This window comes from Zootermopsis nevadensis, unplaced genomic scaffold (assembly GCF_977971745.1).
Source record: "Zootermopsis nevadensis isolate Lab colony 2312 unplaced genomic scaffold, Znev_1.0 Znev_ptg000020l, whole genome shotgun sequence".
Lineage (NCBI taxonomy): Eukaryota > Metazoa > Arthropoda > Insecta > Blattodea > Termopsidae > Zootermopsis > Zootermopsis nevadensis.
This window is the reverse complement of record NW_028259152.1, coordinates 2,189,610-2,211,881: the sequence shown is the minus strand read 5'-3', so window position 1 is coordinate 2,211,881 and position 22,272 is coordinate 2,189,610. Positions and strand designations below refer to the sequence as shown.

At 35.7% G+C, this 22,272-nt stretch overlaps 2 protein-coding genes across 5 annotated transcripts; both read right to left on the bottom strand.

Annotated features, from left to right (window-relative positions):
- Window positions 1-77: 77 nt before the first annotated feature.
- On the bottom strand, window positions 78-10,388 carry LOC110840515 (venom carboxylesterase-6). The gene is made up of 10 exons (XM_022085593.2): window positions 10,063-10,388; window positions 8,859-9,017; window positions 7,809-7,962; window positions 6,905-7,090; window positions 6,201-6,391; window positions 5,529-5,694; window positions 4,667-4,851; window positions 2,072-2,222; window positions 1,414-1,537; window positions 78-460 (listed from the first exon to the last, which is right to left on the bottom strand). Exons 1-10 carry the CDS (start codon window positions 10,246-10,248, stop codon window positions 250-252), a joined length of 1,713 nt encoding a protein of 570 aa, XP_021941285.1. The 5' UTR covers window positions 10,249-10,388; the 3' UTR covers window positions 78-249.
- A 756-nt stretch (window positions 10,389-11,144) lies between these two features.
- Window positions 11,145-20,210, bottom strand: LOC110840516 (uncharacterized). Of its 4 annotated transcripts, none has more exons than XM_087352181.1 (6): window positions 20,108-20,210; window positions 16,267-16,361; window positions 14,959-15,091; window positions 13,689-13,774; window positions 12,687-12,834; window positions 11,145-12,086 (listed from the first exon to the last, which is right to left on the bottom strand). In XM_087352181.1, exons 2-6 carry the CDS (start codon window positions 16,339-16,341, stop codon window positions 11,953-11,955), a joined length of 576 nt encoding a protein of 191 aa, XP_087208307.1. In that variant the 5' UTR covers window positions 16,342-16,361; window positions 20,108-20,210; the 3' UTR covers window positions 11,145-11,952. The 4 variants fall into 4 exon arrangements, with proteins under 4 accessions (XP_087208307.1, XP_087208306.1, XP_021941288.2 ...); XM_087352180.1 differs by lacking the exon at window positions 20,108-20,210 and adding an exon at window positions 18,285-18,520; XM_022085596.2 differs by lacking the exon at window positions 16,267-16,361.
- Window positions 20,211-22,272: the final 2,062 nt, after the last annotated feature.

Sequence of the window (22,272 nt, the reverse complement as noted above, 5' to 3'; positions counted from 1 at the left end):
CTTTTGCACCATGATAATAACGGTAATCCTCCGACATTACATATTTTTTTGTTATTTAAATAAAAACGCTTCACAACTTTTATTATACATGAAAGTAGTAATCTGTATTTATGATTAATATAACATACATACTGTTATAAAAAACACTTGTCGTAATGCATAGAGTAAAACTTAAATCTTCTGAGAAAGTGTAGACAAAGGGGAAACATGTAAATCAAAAAAGTTTAAAACAAAGTTCTGAAGATCACATTATAGTTCTTCGTGTCTCATGTCGATTGGAGTGGTCTTCCCTATTTGACGTTCATCGATTGGCAGAGAGTCCCAAAATTTCTGGTTTCCCAGGTTATCATTTTTCATCATTTCAAATTTGCTAGGACTCTTGATAAACAGAAAACGAAGGTCTTTTTCATTGGATTCAGTTGCATCCCAGTTGAAATTTCTGCTCTTAGGAACAGGATTTCTGAAAATCAAAGTTTGACTTAAAGGCTGGAAAATCTCTGAAGTATTATATTGCAGGATAATATGATCCAAGACAGAGCTTAACTTAAAACAATTAATATACACGCACATGCTGATGTGAATTCGCAATGGTCATTTTGCTGAGGGGCATATTGTCATTAAGTTGGGTTAAGTTGTGTTAGGTTAGGTTAGGTTAGGTTAGGCTTCTTTAGTGACGCGACTGTGCAGAAAACCACGAGCAATTGTAAGATTTTAATGGTGTATTATTATTATTAAGCTGGGTTAGGTAGAGTTAGGCTAGGTTAGGTTCTGATAAGTTAGTTAGTGACTTACAAGTATCTCCTTGCCCTTAATTTACGTCAAGTACGTTTATTATTACTGTCTTTAAAAGAAGCGACAGGGTGGCGCACCTGTATAAAAAGGAAACACGGAAAAGCCGCTCCGGATAAGATTAAACAGGGGTGTACAAGATTACTATCCACAAGCGCCAAAACTGCCACTGCTACCCTATTTATTATTTCCGTATTACCTTTGCGTTTTTGGCGGCTACTAAATCCGTAAACTTCGTTGTTTTTTAAAATTGTGACAATAAAGTTAATGCTAATAATTACACAGTTTAGTGACCTTAAGGGGATAGAATCAATTGAAGAGATGAACGGGGGAACTTATGGAGAATCTCCTCACAAAATAATTGATAAGATATCGAAAAAAATTTCAATTTCGTATGACTACAATAAATTAAATTTACACTTGTGGACATCCAAAGAACAGTCTGATGGTCCTCTTCTGCTGTTGCAGCAATAACACAAAACAAAACTCAAGTTCTAGGTCTACATGTGAAGGAAAAAGAATTACACATTTTTTATCATTGCATTTAAAACACTCTCTTCTAGGTTTATAGGCTGTCAGACATATTACTTCTGTTCAACTCAATTTATAGTTTTAAAATCTTACTCAGTCTTTGCAAATGCCATCCAGATGTCAAGAAGTAATTCGGACATATTTCTGTCTTCTTCAGTTTCATCTGTTTTAAAGTCAAAATCGAAGATGTACCCTGTGTCATCCAAATGACTCACCCCTGTTGAAGAAAAATCACCGAATTTAATAAATATTAACAAACTATATTTTTGACACTTCCCTATATTTTTTCAGGCTTAAAATGCACATAAACTACTGAACAAAAAGAACTCTATGGTAAAAGAGCTATAGACTTACCAATTCTGTTAGCATAATCAATCAATTCCTTCTTTTCTATTCTCATTGCTTTCCCAGTCATAAAATTAACGTAGCGTGTTTTGAAAACAAGGACACAAAAGGTCAATAACGAGAATATAACAATTAGACTTTAGAATTAAACAGCAGTTTAATCTGGATACGAAAATCTATAAATTCTAAAGAGTACAGGTTAAATTATTTGACATCAAAAGTTTCCAGTAGATACATAGTACAATTTTTCTTCTAGTGACATTTACGAGAAATTATACGAAATTATTGTACATTGAAGTGTATACTTCATATTTTAATTCAGAAATTGAAATAAATAAAGTAATAACACGTAATGCAAAAACCTTCTTTTGCTTTAATTACATAGTTTTTGACTTTAGGTACTTACCAAAATTGGTCGTAGTTCCAGACATGATTTCCGAGAAACTGTGTTTCCCTCTGTAGCCAAAAAGATAAAAATACACAGGCGATTTGTTGACAGCAGCTTGCAGTTTGGCAGATTGAGCTCCAGGTAAAAGGAAAAGTCTGTCGGTGCACATCTGGATGTGGAAATTTTCAGATCAGAAAAAGTTAAACTTCACGCAAGGCAACCAACCGTCTCACTAAAAGGACACATGCACTTTCCAACTACATTATACGTACGACACTAACACTAGATCTTATACAAAGATGTCTTCTAGGTTGTACTGCCATGCAGTCTCGTAGAACTTTACGTACGTTTCAGAGGTACTTGATGTCTCCATCATCAGGGCTATCACCGAGAGGACAGCCATCTTTATACTCACCGCCTTGAAAAACTCAAATCCTAATTAGATCCCACGTATTTAAAAATGTTATATTTCCAAAAGCTTTATATTACACAAAATTAAAATTGTTTAAATAAAAACTTTCTAATCAATGACAAATTATACACGAGGTAAATTGAAAATAGCATGTAAATAATCGAAACCAAACCACATTGCCAGAACTTTATTATTCTACACCCACCGCAATCAGGGAATAAATGCCTCAAAACAGTATAAAATGTGTTTGTAAGGTGATGGCATAAAAATGTTACGTGTGAAGTTATAATGAAAGAAGTTTTGATATGTTCAAGGGTGTCAGGCTGATCAAGCCAAATTAGTAGCAAGAATAACTGACAAGAGATATCAAAGGGGGAATGTGAAAGAGGATTAGAGATAAAGGAAGAAGTTTTGAAGATTTCTGTCTTCTGGGTTGTTGCACTGTGTAGTCTGGTCGATGTTAATCAACGTTTCAGAGGTCATACTGCCTACGTCACCAGGGCGATGACGGAGGCAGTATGACCTCTGAAACGTTGGTAAACATCGACCAGACTACACGGCGCAACAACCCAGAAGACAGAAATCTTCATAGCGTAGATAACTTAGAAAGAATCGCCCTGAAGACGGAGGCAGTATGACCTCTGAAACGTTGGTAAACATCGACCAGACTACACAGCGCAACAACCCAGAGGACAGAAATCTTCATAGCGTAGATAACTTAGAAAGAGTCGCCCTGATGATGGGGCAGTATGACCTCCGAAACGTTGGTAAACATCGACCAGACTACATAGCGCAACAACCCAGAAGACAGAAATCTTCATACTCAATCGCCCTGATGATGGAGGCAGTATGACCTCTGAAACGTTGGTAAACATCGACCAGACTACACAGCGCAACAACCCAGAAGACAGAAATCTTCATACTCATCGCCCTGATGACGGAGGCAGTATGACCTCTGAAACGTTGGTAAACATCGACCAGACTACACAGCGCAACAACCCAGAAGACAGAAATCTTCATACTCAATCGCCCTGATGATGGAGGCAGTATGACCTCTGAAACGTTGGTAAACATCGACCAGACTACACAGCGCAACAACCCAGAAGACAGAAATCTTCATAGCGTAGATAACTTAGAAAGAATCGCCCTGATGACGGAGGCAGTATGACCCCTGAAACGTTGGTTAACATCGACCAGACTACACAGCGCAACAACCCAGAAGACAGAAATCTTCATACACATCGCCCTGATGACGGACGCAGTATGACCTCTGAAACGTTGGTAAACATCTACCAGATTACACAGCGCAACAACCCAGAAGACAGAAATCTTCATACTCAATCGCCCTGATGATGGAGGCAGTATGACCTCTGAAACGTTGGTAAACATCGACCAGACTACACAGCGCAACAACCCAGAAGACAGAAATCTTCATACTCATCGCCCTGATGACGGAGGCAGTATGACCTCTGAAACGTTGGTAAACATCGACCAGACTACACAGCGCAACAACCCAGAAGACAGAAATCTTCATACCGTAGATAACTTAGAAAGAATCGCCCTGATGACGGAGGCAGTATGACCCCTGAAACGTTGGTTAACATCGACCAGACTACACAGCGCAACAACCCAGAAGACAGAAATCTTCATACACATCGCCCTGATGACGGACGCAGTATGACCTCTGAAACGTTGGTAAACATCGACCAGACTACACAGCGCAACAACCCAGAAGACAGAAATCTTCATAGCGTAGATAACTTAGAAAGAATCACCCTGATGACGGAGGCAGTATGACCCCTGAAACGTCGGTAAACATCGACCAGACTACACAGCGTAACAATCCAGAAGACAGAAATCTTCATACTCACCGATGTGAAAACCTCAAATCTTACGAAGAAATTTTGATTTTTGATTCTATAGTATATTTGTATTGTTCCTATTGTTGATTATCATTCTTTAGCTTCGTATGACTTTTTCAAAGCTACGATTATTTAAATATGGTTATATGTATATATAAGAGGCCAAAATTTAGTGTTATCTTCATGTTTCCTTTGGTTGTCATTACCAAGAAAACCTCATTCTGAAAACAATTACGTCATCAGCCTCCTAAAACTACTTGAAAATTACTAGCAGTACGGGGAGTGACAAGGGACACTGTTCTGGAATAAGGTGCCCTTTGGCAATAATAAGCACTTGACCTGTATGATTTCCTGCGTTGTCTCCGGAGTCACAGGTCGGCCCTGCAAATAGTGATCACGAATCCGAGCCACTACGTATTTCTTTCTGTCCGCCGAGACAGTGTAATTGTAGTCAAAGATGAAAGGAGCTAATTCATCAAATCTCTCATTCAGTTCTTCCAACGTCTTCTCATTTCCAACCCAATCTGAAATTTAGAATAATTAATTTATTACAAGGCTTAGATCAAGCTTCAAGGAAACATTCTAATGCGTCTAGGAATTGTAAATTCACGGTTATAAAACATAATTCAGCTACTGTAATCATTAATACTTTACAGTACTGAAAGCTATCTTATAAAAAAAATAAAAATGAAAAACCATGACAGAATATTGTACAGCGAAAAATGTAAAGAAGTGCCTTCTATTGTCTGATAATTTGATGGCAAACAACACATTTGTATGAAGAGCACTGTGCAGTTACTAAAGAAACAGCGAGTTTATAGTGTTAATGGAGAGACGGGCAATTTACGACCTTGTGGTCTCTCGTAGTCTCTAAGATAGAAGAAAACACACTTCAAGGGTATAAACACTTTATCGATGTCGAGCATCCATATTTTCTTACATTGTAAGTAATTTATTTTTAATTTGATAAATATTTGAAAAAGAAGATCATTGACTTCTGGAGACCAATTAAGAAATTTAATAACAGGCTGGTGAAAACTGTAACAGAAAAACAGCGCATGGCCTCTTAAGACGTTGCTCGTAATTCCTTTTTTGTTTATTAAATAGCTTGGAAATGCAGGTCACACGAAAAGTCGAGACTTAAGAAACTCACTATGCCTCGTTTCGCGTAGACCGATTAGAGGAACATATTAATACTAACCAGCTGCTGGATATAAGCCATCTTCTGTGGTTGCACTTGTGATCCACGGTACATCATGAACTTTGCCCTCTAAGAGGAGATCAACTGGATGTTTAGTCAGGAATGGGTTGGAACCAGCTGTTTCGACAGTCGGACCAAATGGGGAAAATGGATTATACATCCAAACCTGTAGTACAAGGAATATTATTCATAACTTTTGTATAAAAATAGAATTTAAATAATTACAAAATATGTGAAAATTGACTGCGTGGGTGCATTTAATGCGTGAAACAACTAATTTATAAACATATTTTATTACAATTTAATTTTATGATTTTTCGTCTTGTGAAAAGGTGAGTTTTTACCGGACTACACAACCTTAACATGCGTTCTTTACATCTTGACAGCCTGAATAATCAAGATGTAAAAATATAAGTACTACCTGTCCTTGGATCGATGCAGTGTTGAAAGTAAGGTAAGTTAGGTTATAGTTGAAATCCACCAAGAACAAACATCCTTTAGTTCATAAGCCTATAAACCCAGGACTCAATAATTTTGTGTTCAAGTTTACAAGAACTTTATGTATACGGTTCTAAACCTGTATTTATACACTATGATAAATACAAGGCCTGCAAATTTACTTTAATCTGGATACAACTGATCTACCACTCTGAAGATACTTATTTTATTTACCTGGAAATGTTTCACTTGCTCTACAATTTGACGTGCGGGTCTGTTGCGTAGACAGTCCACGAGTTCCCTAGAATTGCCATCATCGCAGCCCAGAAATGCTCCCAGCTTCCTAGCTTTAGCTGGTCCATCCTCCATCTGTGTCCATGGACAGAGTGACGAACCACTCTGTGATATTCCTCTGTTGAAGAGACCTGAGAAACAATGGAGGGCTAGTTGTGCCTCTGCTAAAGGTGACTCTCATTATACAAGCTTTTGCTATCCGCGTCTTCGCATATCCGCGGTATTAGTACCAATTATACAGGTTTCAGTAGGCTATTATGATAATTATGGTTCAAGAAACCTCTTGTAAAACAGAGGAGGAAGTATAGTATTAAAATTATATTGGAAAGAAAACTAGTTTGAACTGGTTAATGGTCAGGTCCGGTGTTCTATGTCAGCTGTTTGGAATGAGTTCTATGAGTAGTCGGTTATAGTTACATTTCTTATTTAAAATTCTTCCCTTAATATGAAAGAAGCCGGAATCCAAACTGTGTGTTCTACATAGAGTACGTTATACGTTTATGATAGTCGTCTAAATATTTAGTGATTTATAACAACGAAACAAAAGCATTAGTAATAACACTTCCTGCCGAGTTTAATGAAATTCGGTGGATTATTTTGAAAGGTGTTATGCAACCACACAGACGAGTGTCTGTGGCACATACCTTTAGACCACTCTGACAGAAAGTGGTAGTGAGCGCTAGCTCCTCCTGCAGACGTTCCAGTAATAGTAACACTGTTCGGATTGCCACCAAATGCTGCAATGTTATTCTTAACCCAACGCAGGGCTGCTGATTGATCTTTCAGTCCCATGTTACCTGGAACTATGTCATCTCCCGTGCTGAGGAAACCTGCAAATCGAGTATCAGTTGCATAAGATGGCTGCCTTCTGGGTTGTTGCGCCGTGTAGTGATTGCCCTGATGATGGAGGCAGTAAGGACCTTTGAAACGTCGGTAAATTTCTATCACGGCGCAACAAATCCTACAAGTATTAGTTGTGTTATGAGATCTCTGCTTCTTACCGCGATGAGTATGCCAGTGGCCGCCTTTTGGCCGCGTGGACTTTGTTGGTAGATTTCAACGTTTTAGAGAAACATATTGTCGCTATCTTTAGATACCTGAAGATAGAGGTAGCATGTACCTCCGAAACGTGTTACTAACCAGAATAGCAACATTAATATCACCTATGTTAATTCAGTCGGTCAGAAAATTCCCGAAAGGAAATTTTGTCTCATATAAACTGGAAGAATTTGAACTAACATATGCTAAATGAAAGAGGAAACGACACACAGTTTGAAAACAAGTTTAAAATATCTTATAATACCATAAGTTTTTATAAAATTTTAAGAATATCTCTCAAATGGTTTAAAAGCTGAAGGGGTGACACACAACAAGTTTGATGATACAACTTTAATGACAACACATCGTGTCCTTGCGTAATTAGCTCCACTAAATATAACATTTCGAAGTAACTACCACATTTAACGCGACGTTAAATGGTTCGCGTCACATTAATATCCAAGTCAACTTTTCGGACACTTGTAAACAATCTGAGGAAGAATTACTTACCCAGTGGTCCAAGTCTGTACGTGACCGTGACCAAAACAGCATCTCGGTCCATGAGAATTTTTGGTCCATATTCATGACCCCATCCATATTGCCACGCCCCGCCGTGGAAGTAAACGAACACTTCCAGATCTTGTGAACCATCGTATGATGGGAGCTGAAGGAAAGAATTTTATGTGAGATTTCAGATTCTATTAGAGACCTTCTTCAGATGCTAACAGTAGCTCAGCAAGGCAAGATAATTCCCACTTATACCCACTGAAACAACACACCTGTTATCGTGTTTACAACAGCTCGTCATTTTACCATATCTTGAGACAGAATAATACAGCGCCCACAGTCTTACACATTGTTTCTGTGAAATCCAGTTTAATATTATATTCCTATCTTTCCTATGTCTTCCGAGCGGTCTCTTTCCTTGAGGTTCTTCCACCAAATTTATGTTCGCATTTTTTATCTTTTCACGAATACTGCATGCACCGTCTATCTCATTTAATCATGTTAATATTTGTTGAAGATTACAAATAATGGAACTTTTACTAACGCAGTTTTCTCCAGCCTCTCTTTGCTTCCTTTATCTTAAGTTCTCTACACTCCATAAAGTGGTCGCTGAGATGGCCAAAAGTCCCCACACTTTATGGAAACAAAATGCTTATAACATATTGAAAAGAGCCTCTCACTGGATATTCTTCTAAGACAGTTGAATTCAAACCACTGTATCATCTATACCTTTTGCGGAAACATTTTTATACTTGAAAGAAAATTAGAAGTTTAAATTTTCAATAAAATATGGTCTGCCAGTGCTAAACGACCGATAACATTCAAAGCACATTTTCACACGGATTCATAAGTACAACCCCAAAAATTATCATAATTTGTGTTAAGTGCTCACTAGCGGAAAGTTATTTATATCGGAGACAATGACTGTAAGAAGTTTGTTCTAAAGTTTTTCGTAAAGAAACGACAACAAAATAATTACATTATACAAACATTATAGAATGCCCTCTGTGAGAGCATATATTATGTGAGTAACCATGGTAATGTCTTACTCACTTTCGGGGTGTACACATTCAGAAAGAGGCAGTTTTCGTCTCCTGTCAGGGGGTCTTGAATGCCGTAGTTTCTAGGATGCACACGGTTCTTCTGAAGACATATGCTTCCAGGAGCGCTGGCGTACCATGTACCTTTCCATGGTTCAGGATTTACAGGTTCCTTGGCAAAAAGCTTTTATCAGTACAGTCCTCTCACACGTTACTTTAATTTTAAAATTTATTTTCAAAACGTACTAAAAATAAACGAATAAAGAATAGAGGTGTAAATCTCGATGTTATGTCTGTGAAAATGTTGAATGAATATCGATTAAATTTATTACTTCACATAAATTCCGATGAAAATATAAAAAAGGTACAAAACTAACATGAAGATTTCATTATCATCTGTTAACTAAATTTCGAAAACACTTTGACATGGTAAATATTTAACGAAATGTTAGAAGAATATTTTCTGACCTATGCGGTGTGATAATCTGCAGTATGATTAATTTTGTGCCGTTGCGTTTGTATATGCAAATATAGAATATGATGGATAGTGAGGCAAGCAAAATATCAAGAGCGAAGTTTGAAAAATATGTACTTCGCTGCCCTTTCATTTTTGATAGTTACGATGTACAACGATTTACCCCGCGAGAATGGACTCAGAGTGACGAGTCGGACGTTAATTACGTCGAGTCACTCTCACCTACAACGCAGAAGTTCGCTTTGTGCACTGTCTAGAAAACACAAAAGTATAAAAACTTGTACCGTTCCCATGTCCCAGTACACCGCTTTATTGAAATTGTCCAAACGTTGAGCACACAAACTACAGAAAGTAATTAAGAGATTGGCAGAATACGAACCACGTTTCAGAGCTATGTTCACAATTGTATTCTACTTACAAAATAAGGGAACTTTCTTTTGAAACGCACCTCATATTTGACATATAAGCCTGTATACGTAATTATATCTCATTAGGTGAGGTTTCGCTTTATCACGGCGGCGAGTATGAATATTGCTGTCTTGTGGGATATTTCGGCTTGACTCTTGTGGAAATTGAATGATATTTAAAATATCCTTCATTTTATACCAGAATACACCTTAATACGTTTACATATTCTATATCAATTCACGCACTTATTGGTATGCAACCTCGAAATTGTATGAAGTATACAATTTCGAAAATCCATATCAATTTGGTTTTGGATCGTACCCACTCATCTTACCTTAAACCTGAGGTCTCCAACCGGCGGCTGTGCGTACGGAATGCCTTGGAAAGCAAAAAACCGTCTTCCATAACGAGAAACCATAAAGGTCCCCTGTAGTCTCCCTTGCTGTATGTTAACAATTGGTCCCTCTTCGCAGGACACAACAGCAACAATCAGCAGTAGTATCAGCCCTGTAGATATCATGTCTCTTTCGCAGACAGAACTCAAATGACGCTTTAATAAGCGCACGTCCGAAATCTAAATGCTGAGAGAGATCGCGGAACGCAAACGCGATATGCGACGACTTACCCCAGACAGACTCAAGGAAATGAAATTACTGGATCTTGACGAAACTGGAGATTATACATGTTTTCAAATAACTTCACACTTATTCGATAAACAGAATTACTTCAGACAACAGCTTGTCCTTGATCAATGGAATATAGCTCACTCAGCAGCAAAATTACTCAACAGCTACAAGAAAATAAACAAATTACACTGTGCAAAATTATAGACATGTTTTTATTTAAGTTAGTAGCTAAATGTAAAATAAGTGCTTGAGTCTATTACAGGTGTCAGAATTATAATTGCTAACAGCTACAGATGCCTACTAGGTTGATCCTCAGAATTGTATGTTTGAAATTTATTCATGGTACCCAATAGTGTTCTTTTTAATTAGTCTGACGACAGGTCCATATGAACAGGATCCTTCCATCCTTTTCTCGGACTGGGACCTATTCATATACGTTCTTGGCAGATGATCCAGAAGTGGTTTGCCATTGCCTTCTTCTGTGTGTGAATGGAGTAATTGTTGGGATGCCACGGAGAAACCTGGGAAGCCCCCGGAGGAAAACTCCGTGTTGCCTAGACCACGGCCTTGCCCAACACAAGTTATAAATTCGGGCACCGCCCGAGACCCCAGGATTACAAGGCCAGCGTTCTAACCGCTAGACCACCGTGGCGCGTTATAGTGTTCTTATAATCTACAAAGTAACATCAATGTAATATTCCACCTCCATTAGACACACACAGGTCTCTTATATCGACTAAAAAGCTTATAAATATGCAGGAGGTCGTGATTTGTAGAATTAAATATCATCTTCTTGAAATGAACTGATATTTTATTCAGACAAACAACAAGCACATAAACACAAGAAACAGAACATAATAAATTATTACACATGTCAATCACTAGTGACCTTCTGAACTTTACGTGATAGCTGCAAGCAAATGAGTTGCGATACGTTTGGAGTCAGTTACACTGTAGTTAGTTCAAACCAGAGTGAATTTAAAAATCTCCGATAAATAATACTAACGGATCTTTGTACTTTGAGATTTTTAAGTGGCACACTGAAACGATCTTCTTGTGTCTTAAGAATCATGGCGTTAACACGCGCAATCGGAAACAAGTTGTAAAGTTTATTTATAAATGCAAATTCATTTGTCATCTAAGTTCTAGCCTGATTTTAAATTATATTTTTTTCTATTGCTGCTTTATGCACGCACCACTCTGTACCAGAATAACTGAACCAGATAAATCCAGTCATACACATTAAATATTAAAATTATACGAAGAATGTAAAAAAAATAAAATTAATTGTTTTAATAAATATAAGCTATTGTTAAGTACTAATCATAGTCAGACCATACAATGGCTGACAAATTGAAGACTAGTAGAGTAAATTTTGGAAATTTTCTCCTGAAGATCTGATGGCGATGATGATAATAATGATACGTACGTAATTTCATGCAACATTTCGTTTCCGGGTCTGCTAAGTATTGCCTTAATACATAAATTTATTACAGTAACAATATAAGAAATTATTTAAGTATCATTATAAACAAAGAAAATCTCTTAAATCCCCAAAATATGTCCATAATAATTCTATTAAACTCAAATGAAACTTGTTACTGCACAAATCGTTGGTCTCCATAGCTCTTGAAGAAGGAGTATGATTTGCTCTCGTAAAACCCCACTGGTATCTTGTCCGCCTTGCCAATGTAGAATTCGTTAACAACCACGAGAAAATACAGAGTCAGCACTGAAATGCCACAAATAAATCACAGGTATACTCGCCAAACACGTCTCAGTCTGTGAGACATTTGTTAATCATTAACTCTTACAGGCTTGGAAGGAAAACGTACCGCAATGTGACCACCGAAGATTACGTGTTGGAGAACAGCATAATGTACTTTGCCTTTAATGAGACTGTCTCTACGGATTTCTGTTTTCAATTAAGTGAAATGTATTCATCTATAATTTTAATTATCATATTTCCTCGATAACAAAATGCCCATATTTGACATTTAAAGATTTCAGAAATCGGGCGTCATACATTTAATGGTGTCGAAGAACTATATTTTTTGACTAAAGTTGAAGGAAAATCTTTATACCTATAACACTAGTCATGGGAGAGTATACGCAGAGATAGCAGTAAAGAAGATTATTAAACTATGAACACAAAGAAGTTTTATGTTGAATATTGACAATTCCTATTGTGATATATGTGTCATTTTCCTTGGACAATCTATTAATGAATTCATGGCGTCATAATATATAGGCTTATTGTACAAATCTCTAATTACATTTATTGTACAGATATCTACTTGTAATTAGGTTGAAAATACAGATCTCTACTTACCGATGTTCATAGCAGTACCATAAATTGAGATATTCTTCTGTAATTCATCCGGCAGTTCCAGAAACATGTTACAGAAGCAGACCAAGATGTGTATTCCAAGAATGAGGACATGTGCATTAAGCCACACGTATATCCAATGTGACTTATCCTGTATCAACAAATAATACGCATATTTTTCTATTGTGGGAATTTTCCACGAAACAAAATCTCAAAAGGAGAAAAAAACAACATAATTTTCACATACGAATTTGTATACACGATTTATATCCAAAAGGTATTGTTTTCGACCCAGACTACTTTGTATTATAAGTACCAGAAGCAAGGGGCAATGTACAAGATAATTCATAAAATCGAAGCTTTTATGTACAAAATATAAATTCCAACATCAAAGCGTACTACGGACTACTAATCATATAATAGTGAATAATGGTGTAACCATTTTCACGTTTATTTTTGTCTGAGTGGTCTATTGTTAGCGTTCTAATACAGTATTCAAGAAGTATCGGTTTTTATCACAATATTTTCCAATAAACTTCATATAAAATTAACATATTTTAACATAATGACAACACCTTACCTGAGATGAAAGCGGAAATAACTGACAAAAGGTAGCGTAGAATCAAATATACTTAAAAGCAATGGAAAATGTCCATCATAATATTGGTATAATAAAAGAATGTGTCTAACTTAACGTGATTATAAAACACAAAAGGTTTTAATTAATTAAAGAAATCGACGAAGTTAGAATTCGATTTCAAGTGGGCTTAAAGTAGAAGCAATATTACACTGACTCGGGGTAAAATTAAATTCATCTACGCCAAAGCCCTTGAGTAGCTTCGAATAAGAAATACCTGACGAGGAAGAATGGCCCATTCATTGGTCCTTCATTTGGCAACCCCATGTGCATGAAACTTGTAAACATTTCAGAAACAAAGTGCATGAACTGGGCCAATGCATTTTAGTGTACGCTTGAAACAACTGAGTTACTCAGAGCACACTAACCTCAGTGACCCCGACAATCAGCAAGATGTTTGTTACGAAGGAAAGTATACTTGTTGAGATAATGCCAATCAGCAGGACTTTAGCAGCTGAAATGAGAAATGTGATATGTATTAATTAAAATATCTTACAAGACGAATATATTACAAGAAAAAATTATTTAATCTGATATAATGATCAAATTTATACGTAATATATTTTGTTTCATCTCCTAATACTTATCGAATACATTCGTTTAGAGATTCACCATGTTAAACTTTTACGAATCCACTAAAAATTTAATGCTTAATTTGTAGATGGCTATTTACCAGCCCTCGTCGCGTTTTAAGTGGGATATTTCATGAGGTAGGCTTATTTCGTGTTTGTTTCAGGCCTGCGAAGTCTGTAACACATTTTGTGACAGGGACGCTCGAACGAGGAACTTTCTGGTTTACATGTTGTTCGGATAACGAAATTTAAGAAATCAAAATGTGTTATGTATGTAACAGGAGGAGGTCTATAGAATTTTAGCCAGAAAATTTCAAGGGTAAACCCGTTTGAGTGGCAGAGAATGAAATGTGAGGATACTAATGTAATTTAAAATTATTCGTTGTCAGGACTTTTTCCATCGTCTGTTTTTTTTAAAATCACGACGTTTCGGAGGCTGGTTCTGTCTCTGTCTTCAGGTAAGAGGTACCTACTATGTTGGGTTCCTTAGATAGAGCTAGTCTCTGTCACTGTCCAATAGAGTAGGTACCTCTCACCTGAAGACGGGGACAGAACCAGCCTCCGAAACGTCGTGATTTAAAAAAAAAACAGACGATGGAAAAAATCCTGACAACGAATAATTTCAAGTGTAAACTACTGTCGCCAAAAGTCTTCAGAATTGGTAGACTAATGTAATATTATTAACGTGATCGAATCAGAGATGATGAGGTTGGAAGGGCATGAATAGAGCAAGGGACCATGAAAAATGTGTACAAATATTTTACTGGAAAATTTGAAGAGAAGAGACCACTCGGAAGACATAAAGGTAGATGGGAGGATAATGTTAAAATAGACCTTAGATAAAAGTGCACGGTGTATATATTGGATTTATGTGGCTCATGGTACTGACTGGTGCCGGACTCTTGCGAATACGGCAATAAAACTTCCGCACTACATTTTTTGAGAAGGAATCTGTTTCACGGAGTTAGTTAATTCTAACCTTACTGATACCTAGTCGGTTAAGTCTGACATAAAATTAATCACTGTCACTATTTTCCACTCAGTAAGTAGAAAATGAAGCACGCACAGGTTATTCCCTCCAGAAGGACATCGTCTCCGACATCGGCTTCTTTTCTTCCGCTTTCTGTAGTCAACATATTGTCCGGTGTCAGGAGGTTGTAGCCGATGGAGGCAAGAACGGTTGCGATAATGGAAAATATCTGAAATAAAGACAGAGGACCGTTACAATTCCCCGACTTAAGAAAGCCACTCAAGAGATAACGGAGTAAACATTCTGTATTACAATTCGATTATCCTCGCTAATTTCGTGTTAAGTTACAGACAACATAAGAAACTCGTAATACTTACCATTAAAATGTGTTTTGTGAATGTAAGGCAATCCAAGACCAGTTCTAACATTCGAAGTTAAATTGCAAGTTTTTAAATATTAAGACAAATGAAAGATTTTGTTTTATTAAAATTAAACTAAACTTACATCTCTCAGCGTCTATTACCTTCCCAATGGATTTGTTTTCTTAAACTTATATGTGAAATGTAGATAAATTCTGCATCACTATTGACCCAGCCATGTTTTTATTATCCGATAACAATGGTAATTGTTTAGGCTAATATTCACAATAATTTTTACGAGAGGAGACACGTTAAGATTATTTCATGATTACAGTGAAAGTTATTAGATGTGATTTAACATCGGCAATCGAATATACCGTATTTCCTCAATTTTAAGCCTCCATCGATTCTGAGACGCCGTAAAATGTGAGACACGCTCGGATTTCAGAAAATTTAAAATGTGAAAAACGTGCATCTTAAATCGAGGAAATACGGTAAATGAAAATACTTAAAAATTAATTTGAAATTAATCATATAAATTTGTACAGGAAAGTACACATATTCCTTATAATTATAATCTCTTATAGAGTCAAGTCGTTGAGAAATTAATAGTCACTCAGACGGCAAACACATTAAATGCATTTTATAAAAGATGAAGGTTACTTGTGTTACAGAAGTGTTCCGGCCCATTACTAGACGAATCCAGTCAAATTACACATAAAATTTAATAAAATAAAATTGAAAAATTTAAACAGATCTATGTATTTAACTATACATTCAAGTTTTACCGATCATTTATAATTAATTTGAAATAGGCCAAATTAATGCTTCAACTGCTATGTTTTTTGCAGTTTTTACAGAAATGGAAACTCTAATTCCTGCAGCAGTGTAGCGCCTGCCTGCTCTCGACATGTTACTGATCAATACAAAGGCGTAATTATCCCATATTCTGGCTTCCAACAGTCATGAACGTGTTGATCGTCCTCTGCACACTCGCATGTGGTGTGTGCCTTGGACGACAGATAATGGCACACCAATTACTTACGATGTAGTACATGATAATCAAAAGGCAAGCTGTTTTCGGCGCCAGACACATACAAGATTTCCAGTTGACCTCCATTAAGAAATCGCTTGTGTCACCTGTGGCGAGAAGACGGACATAAAACCATTACTTTGCTGTCCCTACCAATCACTTATTTGTCATTAATCAAACGCGAAGAAAAGGAAATTGATGTAACAATATCCTATGACAGCTGGTACTGACGTATTCAATTTTGCGATCACGTTAAGTACATCTTGCAGTTGTCTTATTATTATGTTTCTTTACCAATGTCGTACTTCAGTCTTATGTTAATATTTTTCGTTTTTAGAAAGATTTTTCCGAGAGTAATTCGAGTCTTCATATGGAAAAATCCATATTGATAATGGATGCATTTTCATACACTGGAAACTGAGTACACATATGTAATAATTGTCTTATTTATTATGTTATGTATATATTTGGTCTTGATGTTCATTTACCAACAATGAGAACAAAATTATTGTCCTTACGTTTCGTTAAATGGAAATAGAATGTCGAATTTTTTTTCAAATTAATGTCATGAATATTTACATTACAAGATGTTTTTATAAAATTGATTTGTTTGATACGAGCTTCACGTAATATAAATTAAGACTAAATAAACTGTATGTTCTGTATTAATTCCTTATGAGAATAAACATCTTTGAGGAAATCGATAAATTCCGATTGACATTTATGTAAGGCAAGTTAAAGTAAAATTAAATTTGGCCGACGAGTTTTATAATCGACTTCCAACAACACTTTCATTCCAATGGGTTTAGCAATTTCGGAACTAACACAGACGGAAGTACAAGACCAACTTTGCGAGTCTCCACTTCGAAGAAACGCATACAAATTACAGCCCATTACTAAATTTACCCATGAAAAGTATTTGTGTTTCTTCCTTATCTTTGCCGAGAGTAGGGGGTCTGAAGATTCATCCGAAAAGCATAATGGTTAATAATGATTCAACTTTTAATGGCCCTGAAGATTGAGACCAAATATTCCTCCGAAACACTGGTAACTATCTATAAATTCACATGACGCTACAACGCAAAGACGAACATTAATGACTCCACAGATAATCACAAATGTCTGTACGGAACCGAAAAAAATATTAATTTTTATTGATTAATTAAGCTGATAGAATCAAAATTATAAAATTCTAATGAAATTATAGGATTAAGTTCACTTATCTTTTTCCCGCTAGGTAGCCACTGATTTCAACTATGCGAAAAACTTAAAACAAACCAATGTCTTCTTGAATATTTCTTCGCCCAACTATTCACGATGCACACCTTTTCCCCAGGGAGCGCAACTACGAATGTCTGTGTGTACTGGAACGCAATACCAGCCTGGGGGCATATATTCCCTATAATTTACTTTTTCCGACGTCACACGACGCGAGACACATTAATTCTACACTGACAGTCATTTTAACGTGTAGGTATTCTGATATGTTGTTTCATAACGACCTATTATATCATAAATTATATCTGACAACCAATATAAACTAAGCATATGTTGTTAATTTATTCACAACAGCATTAAAAGATACATTTATATCTGTGTTATTGTAGACACTGAAATTAAGAGTTATATTAATAAGTTAAATTTACATGGTATTGTCAGTTAGTTTACATGAATTTTTGTTAAGTTAATACTTCGATTATTTGCAAGCATTTCAGGAAGTAAGGAATAAGACTTGATTTATGCTTAATTAAACAATTTTCATTCAAAAATATTTTAACTTAATACTTCCTCAAAAACTCACTGAAGGTTTCAATTAATTCTTTAAAATAAGTTATTGACATATTTCAAACTGCAGTTATACTTTTTCAAAACGCAATTAGAACTGGAATATGTCCAACAGTTTTCATATTGAAATGTAAATAAAACCAAAATTATAAAAAAAATAATATTCAGGAAATTTGTACAAACGAAGAATAATGTTTTAACAAACACAGTAGTCTACTAATTCACAAGGAAATAATGTTTCCTACCTTCCAATTCAGCTGTCGAGACGCCACTGCACAAACTGACACCCTGCTCGTGAGAATGGTGTATTAATTAAATATTAACGAACAGTTTTACGCCGAGGCAAACAGCTTGTTGCTACAGCTAGGATCAATATCATATATGAGACATTATACTGAAGCCAGTCAACATAAATATAATCATAAACGAGAGGACACAGTCCGTATAAAACATACTGCTTCACGATGCCATACAAAACCTCCAATTTCTTAAAGTTCTGTCAATAAATAGGGAACTAAAACACGCGAGCATGATAAAACAGTTTCTGAGTGATATTTGGTGATTATTCTGTGTTTGGTTTTGTTCACAGTTTTAATGCCAACTTGGTGAAACAAAGGTTATGGTATAGATAATCCGCCTTCGCTTATCAGAGTAATGACACCAAGGTTTATCGTTTCAATGTCGTTCTGTACAGACCTAGTATATTTATAAAATTCGCATCTCACAAATCAATGTTAAATTGATAGAAGAGAATACTGGAAGAAATTTCACATAATAAAAATACTAGGTTAAAAATTGTATAATTACGTCAATATATTTTCGTAATCTTCATGCGTTCCATGACACGAAGTGAAACACAATACAACCGGAGTTATAAAGAACGGACCTACTGAAAGAAATGCTTATGGCATGTCATGCCAAAAAATGTGTACATTTACAACCTTCTGCCATAGAATAGCCCATGAAACATAACTGATGTTCATAGACGCACACAGCAAGCGACTTCAAAAATAACTGGAAAGATGGCGAAGAACTCTAAGAATGTGTGCATGGATTTTTCCGCCATTTTAAATTACCAGCATCGATTTTATGAATCTGAATTTAAATCGTTGGGAACATCTAGAAATAATTTACTGGACAACAAAACCCTTAAGATCCGTAAATAGTTTTTCCGATTTCATGTCATAAATGATTGATTTCACACAGTGTGAAGCCGTTACTAGAACTACGGTACCGCTCAAATGTAAGTTATAGACTATAACATCTTTGTGCGGGTATTAGACAGTTGTGTGTGAGGAGAGATTTGAACAATTTCTAGGTTTTGCACTCAGTATAAACTTGTATGTTTCATTAAAATATGTCCACTTATCCAAGACCATTAGGGTGTGCAAATACACGAACACACGAACGTTCGAGAAAGATGTTATCATAATCATATTTCCTTTATAGCAAAAGTAATCTAGGCTAAAAATGCTTATTTCTGGGAACTCCTTGTATTTTAAAACGTTTAACATGTGTGATCTTAAACTTATTATTATATTTGTAATTTTCCGTGTATGACCATTGTCAAGCATTACTATTAATGTTTATTATTATTATTATTAGTGCTTAATAATATATCGTCAGTTCTCATATTTGGCTGGGTCAGTAACATGGACAGATCAATCCAGACCAAATATTAATTCAATCTTGCAAATCTTCAAGAAATGTTTTTTGTAATGTTACGTTGTGTTACAAGTATGGCTGTCTGTGTGCGTATGTGTTTTATTTATGTGAAGGAAACAGATAACCCTGCAATAGCCCTGTGATCGCTCGATTTACAAAACATGGTTTAACAGCAGACCGATGTCTTGCTTAAACGAAACACTTTCTTGTTATTACCGTCAAGGGTGAACTTTCATTGTCTTGTCCAGCGTAAGACAACACGAATACCTATTAAATTTGAACCAAACTTTTGGAAAACTTCCAAACACATTTCATTCAAGGATTTTCTAAATTTATTTTACGTATCCCCCTTATATTTTTGTTGGTTTAGAGAACATTCCCGGATGTTCTAAATCAAACTCACCTGAGCCCCGCTGTGTGTCAGTCTGTCATGATAATTCCTCAATACTACGCAAGGCAGCGAGTCGGTCAGCCTGTTGCTAACTGTACTTTACCTATAATTTATTATAGCCGCCATATTGTACCCATTGGCACTTTTAATCTATTGGTTTACTTGTGTGTTATTTACGTACTGAAAGGTTGATCAATAGCCACATGGCAACAGTGTTGCCACATATAAAGAACTGCACACTGACCAATTATGCACTTTGATAAACGAAGCTGCCATAATTATCACTTTACTACGCCTTGGATTTTAAAATTCTTCGTGAAAAATTAAAGAGATAGCACAAAGGTGCAATTTTTAAATTTCACAAATGTTCGTACTCATTCATAAGCACTATTCAAACTGTGTAAGTTAAAAAATACAGGAAAATTCTACTTCCTGTAGATATTAATAATCTCAAAGAATTCACTCTAAGCAAAATGTTGTTCTTGTATTTCACAAAGCTGATGCCTTGGAAGATTTCCATACGGACTGAACATTAAGTTATGAGATTTAAACACCAGTAGCTTTTAGCAGTTATTCCTCCAATTTCGTGTTATATAATAATTTCAAGTGTTTTGTAAATTGTATCATGTTATGGTCCCTCTTTTCCTGTAATTATGTAGCATTAACAGCTACGCAATGTAAGTTTCTGTAAAAAAGGAGACACGCACTTTATTAAATCTTCAAAGACTAGTGGTAATTATATGTACCACCTGCATTAAGAATAAATAATTATGAGTTTTGACCACATTATATTTATAGAATTCATGTTATTGTTAGAGTAAACAGCAATCATTTCCTTAAACAAAATTAACCAGTTAATCTTTGTAATTTTTATGGGTTGTATTTTCTTTGTGGTAAGAACTGGATATTTAAATATTATTAAAACGAGCGTCGGCTTCAAGGGGTTACAAAATCATATGTTGTTACGTATTTGCTACATACTCAACCAATTATGTACACATTAAGCCAATGACTGGGGGTTTATTTTGTACGCAATAGCAGTACAAGGTTAAAGGTTTGACATTTCCAAATACAGGGCTCATAAAATGCATTTCAAATTCACCAGTCACTTAACATGTCCTCGCCCGTAAACAGAAAGGTGCTTCATATAAACTGTCTGCAAAGTATCGGTAGTGTTTCAGACTCAGCTGATTATTAACAATTAAGTGATATAAACACGAAATAAGCGTGGAAATAAATTAAAATATATGAAGTTTACCTGTGTTGTTGGCGAAGTTCAAACGGGCTCCATTATTCCCTTGTAGACCTTCATTCCGCATTCAGATTACTGCTATACCAATATTTGGATCAGATTATCAACTGGGTCTTTGAGTTTTTACTTACAATGGCCAATGTATCGATTTTAACACTCGATGTTTATCGTAGTGCCACAGACAAAAGTCTTGCAGAGTAAGGACCGAAAATTGAGATGATTATCTTTTCAAACCGCCTCTTCCAAAACGGGTGTCCTGAAAAATGCTCATCCAGACTTGGATTGAGAAATGGTGAACAACATTTTAGTTATTTTTCATATTTATCTTCAAGTTAGCGATACCGTTTAAATATGGGAACTGTGGAAGTTGATACGGGATTAAAATCTACGCCACATTTCCAAGATTTTCAACTCTTGTCGAAAAAAAAATTAAAAAAAATATGAATAAAAAATTTCAGGCTTAATTATATTTGTACGTACCTTAAAATGATATAATGGACGAGAGCATAAAAGGGACACATTTAAAACAGTTAAAAAAGGTTGACTAAATTATACATACATTCTGAAATAAACTGCGAATAAAAATATGTTCCAATAACTACAGCACGGCTATTCAGAAAGCCACTGAATGGAATCGATCGTGTTCTGTTTACATTATGGTGGAAAAGAGCACGCAATTTTGCCCACCACTTTACTTAACACGTACCATACTTATGGCACCGATCCATTACTCTAATTCGCTTTCAGAGCTCATTTTGTATAAAATAACGTTCATATTGAAGGTTCAGAGCTGTTTCTTAGGAATCCTTTTAGAGAACTGCGTGTTTTGTGTCTATCTGTTCTTTTATCCAATTGCAAACTTGAATATTATGTACACTACTCGCTCAATTTTAATAAAAGTCTTACACGAATAGAAAGGAGTTGG